At 39.6% G+C, this 16947-nt stretch overlaps 2 protein-coding genes across 3 annotated transcripts in view; one reads left to right on the top strand and one right to left on the bottom strand.

Moving 5' to 3' along the window:
- Nucleotides 1-10225, top strand: part of kcnab2a (potassium voltage-gated channel subfamily A regulatory beta subunit 2a) — a 61962-nt gene extending 51737 nt beyond the window's left edge. For both annotated transcript variants that reach the window (XM_084736666.1, XM_084736676.1), the window contains 4 exons: nt 513-607; nt 1869-1989; nt 7295-7383; nt 8928-10225. In XM_084736666.1, the coding sequence (XP_084592792.1) occupies nt 513-607; nt 1869-1989; nt 7295-7383; nt 8928-9017 (395 nt within the window). In that variant the 3' untranslated portion in view covers nt 9018-10225. The remainder of the gene's footprint in view (nt 1-512; nt 608-1868; nt 1990-7294; nt 7384-8927) is intronic.
- Nucleotides 10226-13609: 3384 nt separating this feature from the next.
- The window catches only part of megf6b (multiple EGF-like-domains 6b), an 87739-nt gene continuing 84401 nt past the window's right edge, over nt 13610-16947 (bottom strand). Inside the window, exons 36-38 of the mRNA XM_084736689.1 lie at nt 16819-16947; nt 15529-15657; nt 13610-15210 (exon numbers count right to left, since the gene is read on the bottom strand). Coding sequence (XP_084592815.1) covers nt 15149-15210; nt 15529-15657; nt 16819-16947 — 320 coding nt within the window. The 3' untranslated portion in view covers nt 13610-15148. The remainder of the gene's footprint in view (nt 15211-15528; nt 15658-16818) is intronic.

The following is a 16947-nucleotide window of genomic DNA, read 5'->3' on the forward strand; positions in this document are numbered from 1 at the left end:
AGAAACAGTCTCATCCTAGATTTAACCATTTACTGCAGCAAATGGAAATACAGTTGTGCTTGTTGCTTAAGCCCCCTAGATTAGCAAAGCAGTTTGCTAAGCCAGATAGGGAGAACAATGCAAACCCCCCTGGGTAAACAAGTGTGGCCCAAAGCAAAGCATAAATATTATTTAACCTTTGAGCCATGTTAGGACTCTGAACTAAAAAGGTGGAGGCTGGGTGGAGGAAGCAAAGCTTTGCCAGCAGCAGCAGCGATGTGTGTAGCACTACTGAGACCAGTGAGGAGAGAGTTGTATTTAAATAAACTGCCTCACTGTGAAAATGGGCTGTGATTGCTGTGTGACTGATTAGAAATGATTCAATCAATGAGCTGACAGCTGATGACAGCTTGGAGCATTTTACATCCATGTCCTGCATGAGCTAATGTGATGCTTCATAATAACGACATCTGTGTGAGGAAGTGAGCTCTGTCATGATGCTTTTAATGATAATCACATATTTTTGTCCTCAGGTGTGGGGGCCATGACGTGGTCACCACTGGCCTGTGGGATCATCTCAGGGAAATATGATGGCAGGGTGCCTCCCTACTCACGGGCCTCTCTGAAGGTAGACAAACCTTGCTCGCTTCTGTTTCCTGTCTCTATCCCGCTCTGATCATCTGTGCCGGTGTCATTGTGCCATGTTTCCCTGCTGGTTTGCCGGTTGTTTGTTTGTTTATTGTGTGTTTGTGTCTTTCAGGTTCTGTTACTGTGCACACCTCATATATCTGTGTGTTTTCAGTGCCATGTTGATGCCATGCACTGTGTAACTCCTCCCAAGCAGCGCTGTTTGACGCCGTTTGCCAGCTGGTGTCAGCTTAATGCATTTTAGTGCACGCACATGAGCACACACGAACATGTGCACAAAAATGCATACACAGAACAATCACAGCGCAGCATGTTTACATATGTGTTTACATGTTTGTTTTTAATTTGACATTATGGATATCAACACTTCTTAAACTAAAACTAAATAATAATAATAATTAAACTGGTAGATGAATCATGAAGCAGTTCAATGTTATTCCAAGTGACTCTTATGTGACTTTTGTTTCCCTCTAAGCTTAAGGGAACCGCACAGTCATAACAACTGAACATTAATGAAGAGGAGAAGCAGTTTAAATGATTTAATTCAGTGTGCACTCTGAAACCCACAGGAATATTTCCCTTTGAGCAACCACAGATTATACATTATGTCCAAAAGATTTTTTTTTGTCATCCAGAATTTGAACAAAAGAGTCCAAGCCCATTACCACCTGACTTAATGCAGTGATATGTTTGTGTAGTGGAGTGGCATGTTGTGTATCTGTGGATTGTGTGTTAGTGATTCACTGTAGACTAGACCTCTTCTGGTTCATGAAACTACGTAGTTCTCCATGTTGGTGTTGTGCAGTACTTTTAGTGACGTGTGTGGAATGTGTTGCTTGCTGTGTGGCTCAGTGTTGCCTGTGGATGTTTGTGGTATTTTGGCTCTTGACCTCAGTGATAATTCTTACTGGTTTCTAACTTGTTTCAACTAGGCATTATGGTATAATTTGTGATACTTGATAATATTTAAAGTGTACTTGTTTTGACTCAGACAGATCATTTCAACAGGTACAGTAAAAGTCAGTTTAAATAGAGAATTCTTCTTCCTCATGTTTGTAACTCTGTAATGATAATAATGAGCTAATAATTCAGCATCTCAGTAAGCGTAGCTGTAGCTGTGTTTCCCTGACAGCAGGAGACAGAGTCACTTGTTTAAAAACAGGCCCTGGTGACACGGGAGCTGCGGCGCAGCGGTGTGAGCAGGGCTGTGTTTTTGAGCAGGTGTGCTGTGTTTTCGACAGGGTTACCAGTGGTTGAAGGACAAGATCTTGAGCGAGGAGGGCCGGCGTCAGCAGGCGAAGTTGAAAGAGCTGCAGGCAATCGCGGAGCGGCTGGGCTGCACTCTGCCCCAACTCGCCATCGGTACGCAGATACACTCTGCCGCTCTCTCTCTTTCTGTCTGTCTGTCCGTCCCTCTGCCTCGGACAGGCCGAGGTCAGCGACGCTCTGGTCTGACTGTTGGTGTGTTGTGTTGTCACGAGTGTGTGTGTCTGCTGTAATGACTGTACATTTTAAAAGATATTAATGGAGAAAAGAGCATGAAATGAGTACATAGGGAGGAAATTGAGAATAAGAAAGTAAAGTTGCAAATTAAACACTTTTCTTAATCAATCATAACGGTAACCATCAATTGATTTTTTATTAAGGGAACATACAACAATCAAAGCTTTATTTACACAGCAACATATTACATATTCTATGATAGCATTACAGAACCTAAAATAACATATAACGAAGTAAAGGTCTACATATTACACATACACATATACACATACATACACATATACTTGAATATCAGATAACGTTGAAAGTGCTCATGAAAATAATCTGTTATATAAGATCTTTCTTTCATAGTAGAGTGATTAAGTTTTACTTGATTGATTAAATTTTTAATGACCAAATTATTCATCATTGATTAATTGTTATCATCCCTAGTAAAGAGTGTGTATCAGAGGGACATAAACACATGTATATCCTTTAACATTGTCTTTCAGGGACAAATGGGAATTGCTTTAACCTAAATAGAATATAGAGGATCTGTCCCTTTGAGTACATTAAGATGGTAATGTAAATATGAGTATAAGGAATTCAAACATGTATGGATTCACAGTAAATATCAGTGCAGAATTAAATTAGCAGCTGATATTGCCTATCACAGTTATATAGCTCTATATCGGTATCAGTATGTAGTAGCAGATAAATATCTGCTATATTAATATTCAATCTGGCAGATTATGCGAAGCATTTAATTTCAATTGTAAGGGAATATTCTGTATTAAAGCCAAAGTATATTTTTTAAGTTTTTGATGGAAATGTAAAAGAACATTTGAACAGTTATAGTCATGTTTTTGTTGTTAAAGTGATGTCGGTTAAATTTGGTTCAGTCAGAGCAGTGAAATGTTAAATCTTCCATCTTTGCTCAGCATATCAGAGGCTTTCTTACCAGGCAATTATTGGTTACAAACATGCTTAAAATATGGCTCCACAATTAATCGCAATATTAGTGAAATCACAGTATGGCTAAGAGCAATATCCAAATCGCAGAAGCTGCAATTTTTTGATAAAGGACAAATGTGTTAACAAAACAGCAGCATAATGAAGCACTGTAGTGCTGCAGAGATGTCCTGACCTACACATAATCTTTCCCAGATGTGAGAAAATATGATTGTTTGGTACAGACCACAACAAATGTCACATCATCATGATTTAGTTTTTTTGTTTGTTTGTTTGTTTGTTTGTTTTTGTTTTTTTAGTGACAATTAAAATTATGATGCAAATGCACCATTCCCACTTACTGTACTATCACTATATTTTTATTTTTTTATTTTTTTATTTTTTTAACAGTATTGTGCAGCCCTAAGAAACAAGTGAAAAGGAATGAAATTGAGAATAACAAAGTAAATGGTATTTGTTAAAGAGATATAAATGCATTTATAACCTTTAACATTGCCTCACAGGGACCCAAAGGAATTGCATTAACATTAATTTAATTAACAGCATCTGTCCTTTTGAACACATTAAGTATGTAACATAAATATCAACATAAGGAATGCAAACATGTTTACAGTATGTATACATATATATGCAGCTCTGTGGTGTTAACATGTTTTTAACAGTTTCCGGTGTCAGCATTAAAATAGCAACGCTGTCATAAATCCAGCAAACGGCAGATATCGATTCGCTGCCAGGCAGGAAAGTGAGAATGTGCAAACCCCAAAGACGCACACTCTCCTGCAGGGGCCGTTAAAGCGTCAGACATTAGGGACACAGCAAGTAAATCTGGGACTCCCTCTGCTATCTGTGAGCCGATCGCGGCAGATTTTTCACCCTCACAGTAATGCAGTGTCATAGATTAGGTTTCACGGCCCATTAGAGGACACCCTCATCTCTCCCAATTACAATAAATCCTTCCAGTGCTCCTGAAGGCAGCACAGGAGATTAATGTCCACCATGTAGTCCTCTACATCACTGTGGCACTCCAGTATTGAATAAAAACTATATAACAATGACAGACTCCCTCCTGCCTGTGGCTCAGTACTATGGCCCAGTGCTCCTCCTGGTAGATTCAGAAGTCAGATGGTGACTGTGAGAGGGAGAGTAGAGTTAATAGATGTTGTGGGTATCTCAGTGACCCGAGGGAAGGTCTGCACTTACGTCAATGCCAGGGGAAGACCTTCAGCTGTTGTCATTTTTGGAGATTTGTGTAGAATCATAATCCCACTATTTTAACAGTAAAATCCTCCATCCCTTTATTCTGTAATCTGCTTACAAGAGTATTTTCCTCAATTGCAAAAGCTCGCCATTGTGTTGCACAGTACAGCTCGCAATTATAATACTGTAGTTCACCAAACAAAGATGAGTTTTATGTGTCAGTTTGCTCAGAGAGAGCACAAAAAGTGTTGCCTTAATATTATTAATGCAATAATGTGATTTAACTAATTACATTTACTTAAGTACTGTTTCCATTTTTTTATTCTACATCATACTTGTACTGCATTACATTACAGGGGGAAATATTGTACTTTTTGCTCCTCTACTTGTATTTCACACAGGGACTCACTGATTCAATATGCTACATAAGTATTGACTCTGATATGGATCTTATCAAAGGGAACCTTGTCACTTTCCATGTGGATGTCCAGTTAGCGTTGAGGGTAAATGTAGTCAATTGAAGCAATAAAGACTTAAGTGTGTGCTTTATTGACCAAGTTAGCTACGTTCTGCCACTGCAAAATATGTTCCCCTCTTCATCCAGTGATATTAATCGGCATTAAGGAAGAACTACAGGCTATCGGATATGGGAATTCTAGGCTACTGGTGTACTAGTATTTTTGTCACCAGATGTTATGTTATACAACAAGGTAATAGCCGTAGGTTAGGGTGGTGATTAGGGCTGCAATATTTGTATGAAAATGTGAATCACAATTTTCTCACTAAGAATTGAGATCATGATTCTGTCACACGATTCTTATTTTTTCAGCAAAAACCTTTATTGCACTCTGTTTGAGACACTTACTGTCTAGACAGGACTCTAAACAGATGACATGACGTATATCAAAGTGCTGCACTTAAAAGTTAAAAAAAAGAATACCCCAAGTCTCTTTTTCACTCATACTTTAGAACGCTTACTCAAAGTATTAACTTAAATGCTGTGCACAAGACATTCTGGTACATGTAGGAACTGCTGACACAGCTCCACCAGCAAGAGATTTCAGTTTTCTTAGTCAGTGTAGCACGCATTGAGGAATTTGTTGTTTCAATTGACTACATTTACCATCAGCACTGACTGGACAGCCACACAGTGACAAAATTTCCCTTTAAATGAGTAAGCAGTTCTGGAGAAAAATAGTTGCTGAGTCTCATTGTTTTTTGTTTTTTGTTGAGAAGCTTGGCTCAAGCAGCCAACCCAAAACATCTGTGTTTGACTACATGGAAATGAGACTCAGCGATCAACTATCTTTATCAAGAATTGCTTACGCTGCCTTTAAGTGGAACAGGATCTGGCAGTGACGGGACTAATTAAATACAGTTTCTTTGTCACTGCCATTTTAAAGTGATGTGTTTCATTCAATCATGGTGGGCTGCTGACTCTGTTTTTAAATGGAACAGCTACAGATGGTCTCATCTTACCTACATAATAATGATTGCAATGAGTTCCACGCCATAAGGTTTATAGATTTTAAATTTAGGAAATAGAGAACTGCCGTCTGATCATTACTCCTTATCAGCAGGAAAACCTGAGCTAAGGTACTGAAATCAGTGTTGGTAGGAAAGAAGTTGGATCAGTTTGTACCCAATGTCACAGCTTAAGTTACTGTTTAATTTTGCAGATTAAGATAGATATAAAATACAGTTATAGATTGAATTATCCAATAGTATACAGAATATATATGGGGTTCCTCTCAACCATGTCATAACACTGAAACGCTGCTGCTTACATGTTAATTCATAAGTAATTATAAATTGATCATTTACTCTGCTGCATAGAGAGTCATTTTTGCTGATAATTCTTCTGCATTTTTACTCCAGTGCTGGATTTTTGGAGCCAATGATGAATTCTATATTGATATATTGGCTGATATTCTTTATACAGATGACAGGATTGAATATTAAATCTAAAATTTTTCAAAGTGATTAAAATCGAATTGAAATTGACGGCAGAATGGCAATTTTCCCTGTGTTTGTTTTTCTCGGCATCCAGCGCATGTCCGAAGAAAAAACACTAAATAGACAACACAGCGCAGTTTACTGGCTGTTATATCACACTTGATAACCTTGTCTTTTTAAAGAAAACATTAGAAAATGTAAATGACAGCTGTTGTGGCATAAAAAAACAGTTTTTGCTGATCTTAATAAATCAAAATTCAATAGTCTAACAACAGCATATACATTTAAATCTAAAAGAATTGTGGCGTTAAAATCAAAAGTCAAATCGGATTGTGGATTTGGAGAGACACACACTTTTTGCAAAAATCCCTCAAAAATGACACTTTTGACAAAGAGGATGTGTTACAATTTAAAATGTACACTATTGTCCAAAGTTGTCCGAAACAGTAAACTTTCACCAGTATTTTTAATATTTATAAATAAAAAAAAAACATAGAGAAAAGTATATGTATGTATTAAACCTGAAGTAAGGAATGGGATCAAATATGCATCAAATGGTGGCAATAAAGCTAACAAATAAAAACAATCTGTAATGTGTTTTGTAAAAAAAAAAAAAAAAAAAAAATTCATATAGGAGCACATCAGACAGCTGGTAATACCGATATAGACTGATGTAGCTGTAATAGGCCAATATCAGTTGACTGATCGGTCAGGCTCTATTCAATAGTAACACAGCTCTGGTTGTAGTGGAGTATTTTTACATTGTGGTTTGTAAAGGATGTCATAGTGTTAGTGTGATGTGAGTGTAGACTTTGTGTCCAGCTATAATATTTGTCATTTGTGGACAGGAAATGTGTCAGTAGTTTCATGTTGTATCGGGATGTTTTAGGCCTGAAGGGATGTTGTCATTTGACATGCATAGAAAAAATCAATCTGTTGTGTGTTTGTGGTGAAGTGTTGTGTTTGTGTGTAAATCAGGAAAGCTTTGTGTGAGTGTGTGTGTGTGTGTATGTCAGTAGTCATGGTGAGGGTGTCATTGCTGTTTACTGGTCCCCTGCAGCGTGGTGCCTACGGAACGAGGGGGTGAGCTCCGTCCTTTTAGGGGCGTCCAACACCGACCAGCTGATGGAGAACATAGGCGCAATACAGGTGAGGCCACAGAATGAGTTTGTGTGTTTGTGTGTGTGTATACACGTGTGTGGCGTCCTGTGGAGCAAATCAGTGGTTTAATTTGTGAGAGTGTGACCTGACCTGTTTCATCAGGCTCCGTATTCGTGCCTTACAGTCCGTAACAGCAGCAGCCTCCTCTCCTGGGTACAGCTCGGCCTCTTGGGCAGTTTGCCGCTGCACGCTTGGGTGCTTTACTGTACCGAGTTAATAAGGTCAGCGGAGTATCAGTTGCCAGGGGGATTGGAGACAGGCTTACGGCCACTTCTTCCTCTCCTGATAAGATGCACTCCTTTAATGGGGTTTTCAGACCGGTGGGGGTTTACGTCCTCTCCTCACATTATGTCTGGCCTGCAGTAAAGACCATTCCTGCTTTATTCTGATGCTTTGTGTATCCTGTGTGTGTGTGTGTGTGTGTGTGTGCGAGGGTGTACGTGGACACACATTAGTATACTAGATGTGTGCACACTATATGTCTTTTTTTCCCTTAGTACATTTGATATTTCGGTTTTGAAATGCTATGCTCACATTTCCCAAGGGCTCGGCAGTTTTCCTTTTCATGGTAATTTTACATCACAGACCCTGAAATAAACACACAGCCCTTCATCTGAACAGGAAAAAGTACATATAAGTTACTTATAGGTTATTTTTAGGCAACTTATTATTTTTCATGTAGTGTACATTAGTATATATTTAATGTCTAAACTGTGGGAAGAAAACAAATTTTCTCTAGTTTTTATTTAATTACATCATGACGACACTGAAGTATTCATCTATTTTGAATGTATTTTAGGATTCCTGTAAAATGACATACAGTATAGGGCTGTACCGAATAGATTGAAGCAGGGCTACACAATTAGTTACAATATTATCTATATCGCAATATGGATTTAAGGTGATGATGTCAAAATATGATGACAGACATTTGAAACTTCATTTGAAAACCCCAATAGGAGCTTTGAATGTAAAAAAAAAAATAATCGGTACACCCGTGAAATACTATACCATTTATTATTATAATACATCAGTTTAATAATAAAATATAACACTGACAGTAGACACTCTGCTGTGTACTTCCACTGAAATAAATATTTTACAATTGGCTAAAAACTTTTAATAGGTTTTGAATGGACATGTATTGTGTTTATTCCTACTGTCGTTAGTGTGAATTATTACAGTAACACTAGAGTAAATCAGCTGAATGTGAGTAACAGAAGGTACAGACACAAACTCAAGTATGAAGTTTATTTGAAAAACACAAATTTTGAAACTAATTAAATAAACTGCAGATCAGCTATAAAACTGAATATTTTTACACATAATTTTCATTTTTTTGCTGTATTGGCAGTAAAGAGCTGTAAGTTTCAGAACGTAAGCCACAAAGATGATGACAACTAGAAAAAGTAGAAGCTGTGATGTGTAATTGCAGAGAATTTTTTTAAATACAGTTTGACAAGGAGTGAAACCACTGACTGTACATATAAGACCATGTTCACCCTCTTGTGTCTCTCTTTCTCCCATCGCAGGTTCTTCCAAAGTTGTCATCGTCCATCACACATGAGGTGGACAGCATCCTGGGGAACAAGCCGTACAGTAAAAAGGACTACCGCTCTTAACGTGCAGTGCGGCCCCGCCCGGCAGGGCTGCACCCGGGCTGCAGCCGCAGCGCCCCACCTTTGCCTGATCCTCTGTTTGCTTGAGCTTTTACTGAGTGAGACCCTGGCGCATGAGTCTGGCCACACCAAGGCCACCCAGGGCACCTCATTTAGAGTCACGGGGATAAGATAAGAAAAGGGGGAAAAAATACAGTCACCTCCACGGGAAAGGAAGGGATTGACACAGAAAAGACGTAATATGTGGAAGAGAGGTTAGGGATATGCGCTCATACTTAAATCAGTTATACATTCAATTCCGCTGAACGTATTTTAAAAACCGTAGACAAAAATATCTTTTTAAAAAAAATAAGCACACGCTTGCTTGGCAGCCAGATTTCTTTTTGGGTTTTTTTTTTTTTTAATTTTTAATTTTTTGCTTTTTTTTTTAAACTGAATGCAACTAAAAGGAAGATTAAGTTCATACTGTATGAATATACGAGAACTACTCTGTTGCACATGTACCATAGCCATGCATTTGTTCCTTGGACGTTCTGTTTACAAACACGTGTGTACTGTACTGAGTCCGTCAAGGTTTCTCTGAAAAACTGTTTGTGTTGTCAACATTATCAGTGTACGAGCCTCGTCGTGGGCTTAACAATCAGCACTTTAGTATTGTCAGTAGGTGTCAGAGGGCAGTTTAAAGGAGGGGAGAGGATGGGTATTACAATAGTCTTATTATCTCACAGCCATTGCACTATAGAATCATATCGCCTCCTTATAATTCCCTCTCCTCATCCTCCCTCTTGTGTCTTCACTGGCAGTGCGTTCGTCCAGCCTGATGCTCCGACGCTCCTGCTGTCAGGATGAGGAGGGGAGATGCTCCTCCTCTTCCTCCGTCCTGACCAGTGAACCGTCTGCGATGACGAGTCAGGAACCGATGTGTCAGGGCAACTCGTCTGCCACTGAAGAGATTATCTATTTATTCATCCCTAATGGTCGGAGCTGCAGAGTTCACTGTGTTACCCAACAACCTCTGTTTTCAGCCATCATATCAGTGCTGGCTCCACATCTCACAGACACGTCTCCTTGATCAAATTCTGTTCAAGTGTTTTGCCTTATTTACAGTTGCATCAGACTGTGCTGTGGGCGTTAAGCGTAGACGAGCAGCTCGACAGGCTGCACCCTTTTGGCGACTGGCCTCGTGTGCCCAATATATATACAGTGACGCTGACTGGTGGAAGCAGGACGAGGTGGTGGTGCGTGCCCAGTTAATCAGTGAGTGGCAGCAGCTCAGGGAACAGAGCAGGTGGTTTTAGTCGTGCGTTGGCGTGCACATGGTCAGGAGGTTGTATTTACTCGTCTGTCTTTCTTTCGTGTGTGGACACTGGGGAGGACCAGTGACATTTTAGCGTGGCTTGAGCCAAAGATCTCCTCCTTCTTCTTCTTCTTTCATCTCTCTTTGACGATTTCACAGTTTCACTCACTTCCTGCAAGATTATAGAAGTCATCTTGACGCATGTGCTGTCCAGCTTGTTATCTATCTATGGTATGGACTTTACTCCATATACTATATCTTTACTTGACAATGCTGTTATACTAGTTAACAAATAACGTCCTTCATATACAGAATGCATAGTAACAGTTACTTGCTTTAGGAGCGGTAAGGTTCGTTTCAGGCGATGTACCACCTGAGACGTGTCAGAAGTATTATTGCAAAAATTTGACGCCACCTTATATCATTCTCTCTCCTTTGGGTGCTCTCTTACTGTGATTTTAAGCACAAGTGGATAGCATGTGATTCATCCTCAGAGCATGGACCCCATTCACCCAGTCTACAGCACCTACAGGACGAGTAAGATGCTACTCTGCTTACTAACACGTGTAGATAACAAATCTTTACTAACAGCAGATAAACTATCCATTCTTAGCAGAAAAAAAAAACAAAGTACAGAGTAAAAAGCTGTCATTAGTGCGAATGGTGAGATGAGTGAGATGTTGGTGCTTCTCAGTTCAAGTGGAGAAGGATAATCAAAGTTACTGTGAGGGATTTGTGCGGATGAGGTTTACAGTCTACTTCGTTACTCCTCCTAAGTGATTTTTAACAGCAAAATGATTTAATGTCTGTTTTTGTGTGTGGGAGGGAGGGGGGGGGGGGGGGGGGGGACAACTGAACTAATCCCTTGCTTTAGCCTGTTGTATAAACTGATCCCTGTATACATTTGACTTGCTGTGTCTGAGTGAAAAGAACTGGCGCAAGCTGATGTTTGTTCAGAGGAAGAGAGGGGAAAAAAAATAAGCAAAGAACATGAAGTTCATTTAGTCTGTGGAGTTACTGTGTCTTAATATTTTCATCTGCAGGGAGTAGGAAGGAGGTTTAAGACTTAGAGGAGAAGATTGCTTATTCGATTTCTTGCTGAGAGTTAAAATAAAAAGATACCACGCTTATATCTGACTGCTAAATGCAAAGCTAATGTTAGCATCAGTGTCAGGCTAACATAGCTTAGCATAAAGACTGGAAACAAGGTGGAAACAGCTAGTCTGACTCTGTCCTAAGGTGGTAAACTCCCCCTCCAACTCTGCTTAAGTTCAATATGGCAGTTGCCAGCCATCAGTGGAGACAACTAGGTGTCGCAGCCAAGAAACAGTCACCTGTTGTGTGGTCTGTCTCCCCATTGTTTTGTTTCCACCATACACATGCTCCTCAAATGGTCAATTTAAGTAAGGAAATGGTACCATCCAAGGAAGCTGTTCTTCCGACTAACAGTTACAACCTGACCATATATCAAAAATTAATGTGCAATACATGAATTAATAAGTTTCATAACTATCTGAGTTGTTGTTCTGACCTGAGGGGGTGTTCATCTGAATTTTCCCAGCCAGGAACTAATTTTTCTGATTATTACAACACAACATGAACAAAGCCTCAACCTGAAAGTATTCCTAAACGACTACGTAACTTTAGTCCTAATAAAGACTCACTGGCAGTGAACAAATCGTGCAGCACTGTCTCACTCCTCGCTGTGGGACTGTCAGTGCTCACAAGCTAGCAAGTAGCTCGCTACTTAGCAAACATTATGTCAATACTGAAAGCAGCCTACAACATTCAGCAACAGTTTGTGACTTTGTAAGTTATCACTTTGTTTTTGTTTAGAATTGTAATCTTGGAATTAAGAGATGTACAAAATAGGGATTCCTACAAGAATGATCTTTACCTCAACAGCAGGTAAAGATTACTTGTCCCACTTATGGGAGAAGCTTGCCTTCAGGGCTTTCTATCAGAAAGCGTAAGGCTTTTCTGGTAGAAAGATTATGTTAGGGAAAGGGTTAAGGCTTCCTGGCAGGAAGTCCTGGAGGCAAACCTACCTCACATGCCACACAGTTGCATGACTTTTTCATGTCATTTTTCCAGCAAATCATTGCATAGCCTCTAGATGAATTTGCTCTTGGGAGAAGTTAGCATTCAAGGCCTTCTGCTAGAAAGCCCTTCTTGGCTAGGTTTAGGGGGGGCGGGGGGAAATAATGGTTTGGGTTAAATGTCAGGTTTTCTTCCAGAAAGCCCTGAAGGCAAATTTCTCCCATATGCAATGAATTTCACGCTCATTTGTCTCTTCCATTTTTAGAGAAGTAGAACCAACCAATATTTTTTTTTTCCTAGGATTGTGAAGGCGTGACCTGCACAGATATCCTAACAAATCTCAATCCTTATGCCTAAACCAAACCAAACCAAACCAAACCAAAGCAACAAAGGCCAGTCAGAATCATAACTTTGCTTGTTAGTTAGCCGACAGCTATCGATAGCTTCATCTTTAGCGTAAAGATGTGACAGTGGTATCAATCTTCTCATTTAACTTTCGGCAAGAAATCAACTAAGTGTATTTCCCAAAATGTTGGATTTGTCCTTTAAACGGTATCGCTGTGCATTTTGTTTGACCATCAGTGTTATTTCACACTGTGCTGACCTGCCCAACAAAGATCTTGTGGCGTCTACAGGTTTCTGCACATTGTAGAAATAACTCTTAATGTTTTTAAGGCTGAAGTGTAACGACCTAGTGCCCTCGCCTGTGTAGGAGACATTCATGCTTTAAGTGGTCCTAGTTTCATCATATTTGCTGTTCTAACATTTTAATGACTAGTTCAGAAATGAAACCAGAGCCACAGATGGATAGAGCTTATTTTACAGAAGGTTCCTGGTTATACAGAGAATATATTTTTATGTTTTAGCCTTTAATGCAGTAGAGAGAATTAAAAGAACTGTTTTTATTTTTTTCATCATGCTGCATTTTTCCTATCAGTATTGTATCGATTTTAAGACTGACAAAAAGAAGCAATTTTTTTGTGTTGTGTATGCATCATGAGGAATGCTCTGAAGTGAATGCAAATGGTGGACTGAATTCACTCTGAAGATGATGTAGTGAGAGCCTGGTATCTCCTGTACATAGTTTGACCTTTGTATATATTTCTGGTTGTGATCACCTCTGCCTTTTTTCTTTTTTAATTTTCTTTTGCAGGCGTTGCTATCTGCACTGTGCTTGTATCTGACTTTAGACAGGATGTACAGCTTCGATCTTCAATGAAAATGAAATAATGATAAAAATAAGAATGGTAAACAAACCTTTATGTGTCTGTCTTTATTGGCATTCATGTGTAAAAAATAAAAACTCATTCTGGGTTGTTTACTGGACTGTAGATTTGGCAGTGCCTCAAAGTCTCTTTTATCCAGTGAAAAACAAGGATGTATTTTAAACATGCTGCATATTCAAATTGTATACAAGTGTGTGAAATATAAATATGAAGCAATTTATACACAAAATCAACTCCAGAACAAAATATTTAGACACTTAAAGGGATAGTTAGGATTATTTGATGTGGGGTTGTATGAGGTACTTCTCAGTTGTCAGTGTATTATTTTCAGTAGATGGTGGTCGGCACATTCCCAGTTTGGAGATACAATCAGAGGCACCAGTACAGAAGCTAAACAAGCTAAACAAAACAACTTCGTTATAAGTTTGATTGGTTTGAAGAGAGCAATAATTGGTAAATTGTCCACAGTTGTGGATGTGAGTGTGAACGGTTGTCTGTCTCTACATGTCAGCCCTACAATGAACTGGCAACTTGTCCAGGGTGTATTCTGCCTCTCACTCTGTCAGCTGGGATAGACTCCAGCTTCCCCACAACCCTTCAAGGATAAGCAGTTACAGACAATGAATGGATGAAGGATGCTGTGAAATTGCATTTTAGGGTCACAACAATTCCAAAAAAAAAGTCTGAAATCCGTGAAGGGACTGGCAGTTCGTTGCTTAGCTTCCTTACTGGTTCCCCTCTCTGCTTCTCCTAACAGGAGGTGTGCTAATCACCATCTACTGTGACAATACATTATCAATAACACCTAAAACAACCCCACATCAAATAATCCAAACTATCCCTTTAACCATGGAGAAGGTGCAAATGAATGCTAGTGTGATCTTTAGTGAACTATGAGATTCCAGCCGACCATTAAGGCACATTTACTGCAGAGGAATGTGCTTTACTATTAAGTCTGAGGATCATTATAGTCTTTGTTACTTTGTACAGTAAAGCACCATCGGACTGAGGGTAGTACTTCATAATGTAAAGACTGAAAAACAACTTCATAGTACTAGTAAGTCATGAAATATGTGTTCAAAAATTGCCTCAGCATCAGAGGTTGAATCATGTCCAGCAATATCATCAAATTGGTAAAAAAAAAAAAAAAATAGATATTTTATATACAGTACCTGTAAAAGGTATTTCAAGGACAAAATATTAAACACAAAATATCAAAAGTGCAGTAAACACAACCACAATCTGACACTGCACTCGAGGAGCGATCTGAAGCTGTTCGATATTCCACTTTGACCGCAAGAAAATCACAATGTACCAGCGAGCTGATGTCGGGCTGATGAAACGAGCTTCAACAGTTCAAAGGACACTTTGACACGCGAAAATTAAAAAATATATAGATATCATCCAGCTCAGGTCCAAACATGAAACTGCAGTTCTCATCAGAGAGTCTATTTCCATGAAGGTCTTCAGCTGCCCTTCCTGTCACACACTTTCACTCACTTGAGTCACTTCAGTCGAATGTAGCTGATCTGTCCCAGTTTGAGTTGGACTCCTCCGGCTCGGCGGCGGTGCTATAATGAGTTGTCGCGTTGTGAGTCTCCTCTGCTGCTGTAGGTGAGGCGCGGAGGTCCACCTGAGGAAACAAAGAGCTGTGAGTCCAGCTCAGCAAACACGCAACATTCATGTTTGATCAGAACAAAGACGACACCGAGGAGAAAGTACAGACGCTGCATTTCTGCCCCAAACAGACAGAACCTGAACGCTGTCAGCACATGAACTAGTTATTTGCTCTGATTTCACCGAGTCAGCTGAAATGTCATGTCTGTTCTGACTTAAGAGTCAGCAGAGCTGCTCACCTGCCGTCCGTGTGGATGTAACAATGAACTGTTAAGACAGTAGGGATGATTCATGTGTCACTCATGCTGTTTATGTTAGGTCACTGTTACTGTACCTTCTTGACAGGAGAGTCCGATCCAGCTGTGCAGGCAGCTGCAGCGGCCGTTGCGTGGGTCGCACTGCGCCCCGTTCTCACACGTACAGGTCTCTGCACAGTCCGGCCCATAATGATTCACTCTGCAGTCTGACAGAAAGCACAAATTACCACTGTTAGATAAAACTACACAGAGAAACACAATCTCCCAAAGTGTCAAACTCACCAGCTTCTACATTTGCAACATTACTGTTCTCTGATACAACATGCTTTATTAACCACATTTTTGGTTAAACTGCCTACATCCATGTTGTATCTGATGTTTCTGGCTTCTTTTAGACACATCATTAGTCATCTGACCTGGATGCAAAATTTACAAAACACCTTTTTATGAAGGTTTTTACACAATAGAACATAAACTCTAGTGGATACACAAATTTACAAGGGATATACAATATAAATAATAAACTGCAAAACAGTATTACACCAAACTTTTCCAAGTCTTGTTTAGCAAATAAAATCTTTCATCTTAACCCATCAATGGATAATTTGCACCTCATGATTTGATTCTGATCGCTCTGATGGGATTATAAGACAATTATCGATTATTCTTGATGGATCAACATTTTTTTTATCTCTATAAATGATTTATTTTTCTCACTGTGGCTACTTTTAAAACATGGCATATTTATAATGACCCACAAATTATTATAAGTTTAGTTAGACACAACTTGCATACATTGTGGCTCCTGTCCAGGTCCCTTTTACCTTCAGCTTCATAGAAGCCAAAATTCTTTCGTACACACACTTTAAACCAGGGAGTGCTGGTTGGATTTTATCCATCCACAGTTATACTCACACTCGGAGAAGTAGCCTCGCGTGAACGTGAACAGGGTGCACGTGTCCATTACGTTTCACCGTTCAGCTGGTTCAGCAGTGAGGTTGTGCAGCCTCATTTTACTGAATTGTTACAGGCGATCACAATATTGAGAATTGGGTTTTAAATTCTGAATTATTGACTTTTCTGCATCATTTCATAATCTTTTAAGAGACAATCGCAATGCAGCTAAGAATCATTTTTTCTTCTCATCCCCGTCGGCTCATGGGGAAGTTTAATATCCATTTTTCAACACAAAGCAGCACATTTTGCTCTCTTTGAATCCATTGAACAGGCCACTTGTAAATCTACCCCTCTCTTAAATAAAGTATGAACAACACATTTTAATTTTGAAGGACTTGAAGTGAAGCTCAGAACGGCCTGCGCCTCGCTGTGTATGTGTGTTCTCAAAATTAGCATGTCGACAAGTTTACCGATGTCACATCTGGGTCCAGTCTTCCCTGAGGAGCAGAGGCATCTTCCTGTCACAGGATCACACGGAGCGTTGTCCTCGCAGTCACACACCTTGTTACAGCCGTGACCGTGGGTCCCCTGTTCACACA

Source organism: Lutjanus erythropterus, chromosome 2 (assembly GCF_056507025.1).
Source record: "Lutjanus erythropterus isolate fLutEry1 chromosome 2, fLutEry1.hap2, whole genome shotgun sequence".
Taxonomy (NCBI): domain Eukaryota; kingdom Metazoa; phylum Chordata; class Actinopteri; order Lutjaniformes; family Lutjanidae; genus Lutjanus; species Lutjanus erythropterus.